A 6,557-nucleotide genomic window follows, 5' to 3' on the forward strand; every position below is an offset into this window, starting at 1 on the left:
TATATATATATATATATATATATATATATATATATATATATATATATATATATAAAACTTGTGTCAACTTAAGTGGATAGCAAAAAGTTATCCACCAAACTTTTTAGCCATTGATGTTGCGTAGGGATCCGTGAAAGATATGAAGAGGTTTTTTATATATATAAATGAGTGGGTAAAAAGTTTGGTGAACATCTACTTAAGTTTACATAAGATCAACTATATATAAGAAATATGGAGAAACTTGGTACTAAGTTTCTCCATTGAACTTGGTAGTAAGGTGGCCAAATCACCCCCTACATCACACCTTAAAAATAGAGCCTTTTTTTAAAAGTAGGTGAATAGTGATTGAGGCTCTCTTTTTAAGGTGCAATGTAGGGTGGTGATTTGGCCACCTCACTACCAAGTTCAATAGAGAAATTTGGTACCAAGTTTCTCCATATTTCTCTTTAGTCCATAAAGTCCTCAAGCATAAGCTAGCTAGCAACGTAGAGACGAGGTGACCAATGTTTTGGGATTGTATTCATTAGATATCTCCACTTCATTATTAGAAACGCCCAAACTCATTCCAGCTTGCGCTGCAGAAACGCGCGCGGCTCGTGAGAAGACAAGTTAACTGCTAACGGATGCATGCAAAGAGAACGAAGTTTGCGTGACAATTATGCTGGTGAGTTTCTTTTGTTTTGTTGGAAATTTTGTACTATGTGATTCGTTTGCCACTATGAGACATTACTTATTTAGATTGTTTAAATTATTATATGCTCCGTATACGTTACAGAGAATTTTAAGGAAAAACGAGAGTCACATGTACACAAGTGCGACAGAGGGTAAAAAAAGAAACGCCCGTCATGTGACTGGACTAGTAGCGCACGGTATCCTCGTTAGCTCTGCGCCAGAGCAGAGCCTTATATATAGGGGTCGTGCTAATTAACGCCTACTACCTCCATAAGATACATATTATCTCTAATATAATATATTCAAATTTCTGTAGGAAAATTTATTCATATTTTAAACACTAGATTTTCAGCTCGCACTAATGGACTCAGCAAACAATATGGGTTCTTCTTCCTCTCCTCCTTCAGGCTTGAGGTCCAAGGGCCAAAAGAGGAAATCCACCGCCACAGATGATAGTATCGCAGTGGAGAGGCCTCATGAGAACGAGCCGGGGTTCTTCAATACAGAGTTGGACCTCAGCTTATCTTTGGGCCCTCCCAAGGCCCACACAAACATAGCCCAGAGCACTGTTGACCCTGGGAATAATGATGTTCGGGCCCAGGCCCAAAATCCTGCTCCGCGAGCTCCAGCGGTCAGGATTTGCCTGGAGTGTGGGACCACGAACACCACAGAATGGAGAAGAGGGCCCAGGGGCATGAAGGTAAATAATATTAGCATCTGTTACGAAGATCAAATTATTTCAATTTGATCATATATATAGTTTTTTTTGGGTGGGGTGGGGAGTACGCTTACGAAATCTGACATTGATCATTTGTTGTTTTCCTTTTCTCCCCATTGTTAGCAGACTTTATGTAATGCCTGCGGACTGCGTTACTGGAGCCAGGAAAAGCTTGTCAGCACGTTGTTTAGTTCGAAGCATCCATAGTTTGAAGTACAATTCAATAAATCGCAAAGTGTTGTAAAGTGTCATGTTAATTGAAAAAAGCTTCTTCATAGCTTCATGTTCAATCATCATTGTTTGTTATTATTTTTAAACATTTCTATCACAACATTTGTCATTAATGAATAAATAAGCAATCTTCAGTCATTTATTTTGATCAGATTTCTTAATTGCATGAGTCAATAGTTTCGCCGTATGGAACACATAAAAACGCTTAAAACACTCTAAACTCTAGTTTTCTTATATTCTATGCAAGTACGGAATAGTATTATAGATTGGGTGAAGTTTGCTGGAGGTCTTGCAGAATTCATCTTCTGTGATGGTGCATTCCAACATGTTGAGAGGTTTTTGTTGCGAGCAAATGTTCAAGAAACGGGTATTTGTACTTCGGTTTATATGTATGGTATGACAAGAAAGGAATTGGAGAGCGATTTTATGAAAATCCGGATATAGTGAAGCTCTTTTTAAGGATATTAAGAGCTTCTTCTTAGTATTGCTCTTAGTAGTTGTTTATTTGAAGATATCAAAGAATGGATTGGCACCATGTGATTTTTCCTTTGTTTTTCTAAGCATAGCACTGTTTTGTTCAGTTTAAGTGTTAGCCTGAGTTGTTAGAATGAAGTTCCCACCATATCTCTTATTTTTAATAATAACAAACTCTCTTATTATAAAAGAATGGACCCCTCTTTTATAATCACTACTTAATTTAATGCTACTGGCTATGTCTTAATTTAATGCTACTGGCTATGTCATCCGTTTCTAGTTTGTTGAGTCTTTATTTCTTTAGGGTTTCTTTGTATTTGTACAAAGAGTTCATCCATTAGATTTTGGTAGCAGGGAGTACAATAATCATATGGAATTTAGTGATCACATGTGAGAGTGTGGAAATGAATTGATCTCATCTGTGTAATATGTAATCTAGTCTAATTAATAAAGATTTATCTGTTGCTGCTTATGAACGTTGGGGTTTCTTTGTATCACATAAAATCCTCGTGTTTAGGATAGTCATTTTTTTCTGTAACTGTACATTTTGTATTATCGTTTCGTAATCTTGTTACAATATACGTTTCCGGTATATCCGCAATATATAGTATGGTCCTCAATGCCTTTTCATTACACGAAAATTGCCCTCATCACTCTGTCTCTTTCTTGTTAATTCTGGTAACGGAACTCTAACAATACAAGAATCTCGTTCTTATTTCATGTTTCTTTCTTTCATTTTGCTAAGAACGTGAGAATAACATGTCGTTTACATTTCTTTTACGACTCTTTAAGAATAGGAGAATTATCTTTTTGACTGCCTTGACTACTATATTATGACCCTCCCCTTTTTTTTCTTCATAATCATGTTCCTGTAGAAAATGACGAAGGATTTGAGAAAATCGTGCAAACACACGAGTATAGGAAATCCCTCGGGTCGGTCGACTGACGACATAGGCTCGGTCGATCGACGGCATAGGCCCGGTCGAGTGACAGATTGCCGAATTACAGGATTTGAAACCTGTCTCTGGTCGGTCAACCGAACGGGTATGGCCGGTCGACTGAACGGGTATGACCGATCGACCGAATGGGTATGGCCGATCGACCAAAAACGTGCATATTACAGGGTGAGAAATTGAGCTTTTGGCCGGTCGACCGGTGGCACATGTGCGGTCGACCGAAAGCGGTTATGGGCCTGTTTTGTTTTCCTGGTTGGTTTTGAATTGGGTGTTTAATATAAATACAAACACATTTTTAGGGTTTCTAAAGGAGAGGATTATCATTGTTTTGAGTACTTTGAGAGGGAGATATTGTGAGAGAGTTGAGATATTTAGTTAGGGTTATATTTGAGTGATTTTGTGAGTTGCAACCCGTTGTATTGCTCCTTCATATAGTGAAATCTCCCATCCTCTCCCCGTGGACATAGGCAATTGTCGAACCATGTAAATCTCTATATTTGGTTTGATTTATACCATATTTTGGTGAATTGCACTCGTATTTGGTTTAGTTCTCTTCTCTCATTACTTACCAACTAGTTTAGTTGTCGAGCACGCTTCCGCATGGCACGCAACAATTGGTATCAGAGCTTAGGGTTTTAGATCTAGAGTTCCACATTAGGTGGATGAAGATTTATTGTTTGAAGCTTGGTTCTTAGAGTTCTAGACTTTGGTGGAGATAGCGTTGTGGAGTTGCCGTTGGGATCTCACTTTCCTTGTGTCGTTAGGAGATCGTGTTGGAATCCTATCTAGGATTTAGTTAGGTAATTTCTCAATTCTATCAAAGTTTGAATCTTTCTTTATAATTTGGAGTTTGTAAGCATGTGAGAAGAAATTGGTGAAAGCAGCAAGACAATTATGAGTATAGTTCAGGTTGGGCTTCAAAATACTAAGATTAGTGTAGTAAAGTATGACGATAAGATTAATTTTATTTTGTGGATGAGCGACGTACATGACGCTCTCAATGCTCAAAATTTAGAAGAGACAATCATGGTCCATGGGAGGCTACCATAATACGATGAGGCGATATGAGACAAGATGAATAGGAACGCTTGTGAGGTAATTATGTCTTGTTTGGAACAAGAACTAAAATATGATATGATTGGGGTGACATCTACGATGAAGATGTGGGAGATTCTTAACAACAAGTATCTTACGAAGAGTGTTGAGAATCGGTTACACTTGCTATGGAGATTATTCAGATTTCAGATGTCCAGGGGCACCTCACTTACGGTTCACGTGAACAACTATACAAAGTTGTCGTTAGACTTGGCAAACATAGATGAGAAGATAACGGATGAGTGCATAGCAATTTTTTGTTGGGCTCGTTATCCCGGTGAGGAGTATGATACATTCGTGCTCACTTTGTTGATTGGTAGATCTTCCATCACCTACAGTGAAGTGACTAATGTATTGATGAATTACGATTTGAGGAGGAATGACAAAGAAATTTCCCGAGCTAGCACTTAAGGAGAGGTCTTGTCGACGAGAGGAAGAAGTCTATATCCAAGAGGTGGCAATAGAGGTAGGTCAAAGTCATGAGGCCACCACCAATTAGAGAAGAACCAATGTGCATTCTACAAAGAACAAAGATATTAGAAGAGAGATTACCCGAAGCTCAAAGAGAAGGAGAATAGCAAGAAGAAGGGCCCGAAGGCCAATGAGGTGAACGACGTTAGAGGTGATGCTTCTGATGATTTGTGCTTTTCTCTATTGATTACTCAAGAGGTGAACCATATGGATGCATATGATTAGATTCTAGATTCTAGTGCTACTTATCATGTGACTCCTCAGCGAGATTGGTTTGCATCGTTCGAGAGACTCGATAGGGGCGTGGTAGTCATGGGAAATGACCAATCCTATAGCATGTGTGGGATAGGTACCGTCAGGATCTGAATGCACGATGGAGTTGTTCATGAACTGAATGAAGTGAGATTCGTTCCTCAGTTGAAGAAGAATCTTATTTTCATTAGAGTTTTGGAGGCGAAAGGATTCAAGGTGACATTTGAGAACGCTGTAGTGAATGTTACTAAGGGGTCTTTGGTGGTGATGAAGGGAGTCCGCAGTAGGAATTTGTATTATCTAGAGGGAAGCACCAAGATTGGCTAGGTAACTTTAGCTATTTTAAAGGCGGACATGAGCAGACTTTGATACTATAGGTTGGGGCACACAGGTAAAAAGTCACTGCAAGCTTTGTGCAAGCAGGGGCTATTGCAAGAGTGGAAAGATAGAATTCTGTGAGCACTACGTTCTTGGCAAGAAGACAAAAGTGAAGTTCAGGACAGCTATACACAGGACGACGTGCATCTTGGACTACGTGCACATGGGTATTTGGGGTCTCATCAAGATGGCATCACTTGGTGGTCGATATTGGTTCATCACTTTTGTAGATGATTATTCTAGGCATTGTTGAGTATACACCATGAAGCATAAAAATAAAGTTCTAGAATTATTTGTGGAGTGAAAGAGAAGGTTGGAACTGCAGATAGGGAGAAAGATCAAGACGTTATGATTTGACAGCGACGATGAGTACACTTCATACCCCTTTCAGCAGCTATGTCGAGATGAGGACATAGAGAGACACTTCACAGTTAGTCATACGCTGTAGAAGAATAGGGTGACGGAGAGATTAAATCGGTATTTACTGGAGAAGATCCGATGTTTGTTATTGCAGAGTGGTTTGGAGAAGATTTTTTGGGCTGAGGCACTTTCATATGCGAGTCATCTCATTAATAGGTTGCCTTCATCTGTAATTGAGGGAAAAACCCTATGGAGATGTGGTCGGGAGAGTCAGCATTAGATTATGATCAGCTTAAGATATTTAGATGCCCTGTATTTTATCATGTGAAGACTAATAAATTAGAACCTCGAGCTAGAAAGACCATATTTGTGGGATTCAAGAAATGAGTAGCTTTGGGATCTAGTTGATAAGTAGATTATGCAGAGTAAAGACGTCACATTCGATGATGCTTCTATCTTGAAACTTCCCAGCTCTTATCAGGTGGAGAACACCCCAATAGAGGAGATATCATAGGTGGTGGAGATTGATATAGCTCGAGATATCATAGGTGGTGGAGATTGATGTAGCTCGACATTTTCCAGATGGGACCATATCTATTAGAGTGTCAACTGAGGTGACGCCAGGTGAGCATGGTGATGATTTGGAGGATACAAGTACAGTTGAGCAGGATTAGGGACCGACGGCTTAGGTTTGGGATTCTATTACGGTTCAGAGGCGGAGGAGAGACTTACAGTTTCCAGCTAGGTATACGAATATAGTCATTACTTATGCACTTCCGTTAGAGAGTGTCGATGAGATGATTCCTACTACATTCAGATAGGCCGAACAGAGTTCGGAGGCTAATTTGTGGTAGGTGTCTATGTAGGAGGAGATGAAGTCTCTTCATAGGAACGACACATGGGAGCTTGTCAAGCTTCCAAAGGAACGGAAGGCTAATGATTGCAAGTGG

The 6,557-nt window shown here is 39.5% G+C and overlaps 1 protein-coding gene across 3 annotated transcripts in view; it reads left to right on the top strand.

The window, feature by feature from the left end:
• The window catches only part of LOC109835958 (GATA transcription factor 20-like), a 2,525-nt gene extending 753 nt beyond the window's left edge, over nucleotides 1-1,772 (top strand). Inside the window, exons 2-4 of one of the 3 annotated variants that reach the window (XM_020403921.1) lie at nucleotides 582-664; nucleotides 1,017-1,372; nucleotides 1,517-1,772. In XM_020403921.1, the coding sequence (XP_020259510.1) occupies nucleotides 628-664; nucleotides 1,017-1,372; nucleotides 1,517-1,597 (474 nt within the window). In that variant the 5' untranslated portion in view covers nucleotides 582-627 and the 3' untranslated portion in view covers nucleotides 1,598-1,772. The remainder of the gene's footprint in view (nucleotides 1-581; nucleotides 665-1,016; nucleotides 1,373-1,516) is intronic. The other 2 variants (XM_020403922.1, XM_020403923.1) reach the window with 2 other exon arrangements.

The sequence above is a fragment of the Asparagus officinalis genome, chromosome 4, assembly GCF_001876935.1.
Source record: "Asparagus officinalis chromosome 4, Aspof.V1, whole genome shotgun sequence".
In the NCBI taxonomy this organism is placed as follows: domain Eukaryota; kingdom Viridiplantae; phylum Streptophyta; class Magnoliopsida; order Asparagales; family Asparagaceae; genus Asparagus; species Asparagus officinalis.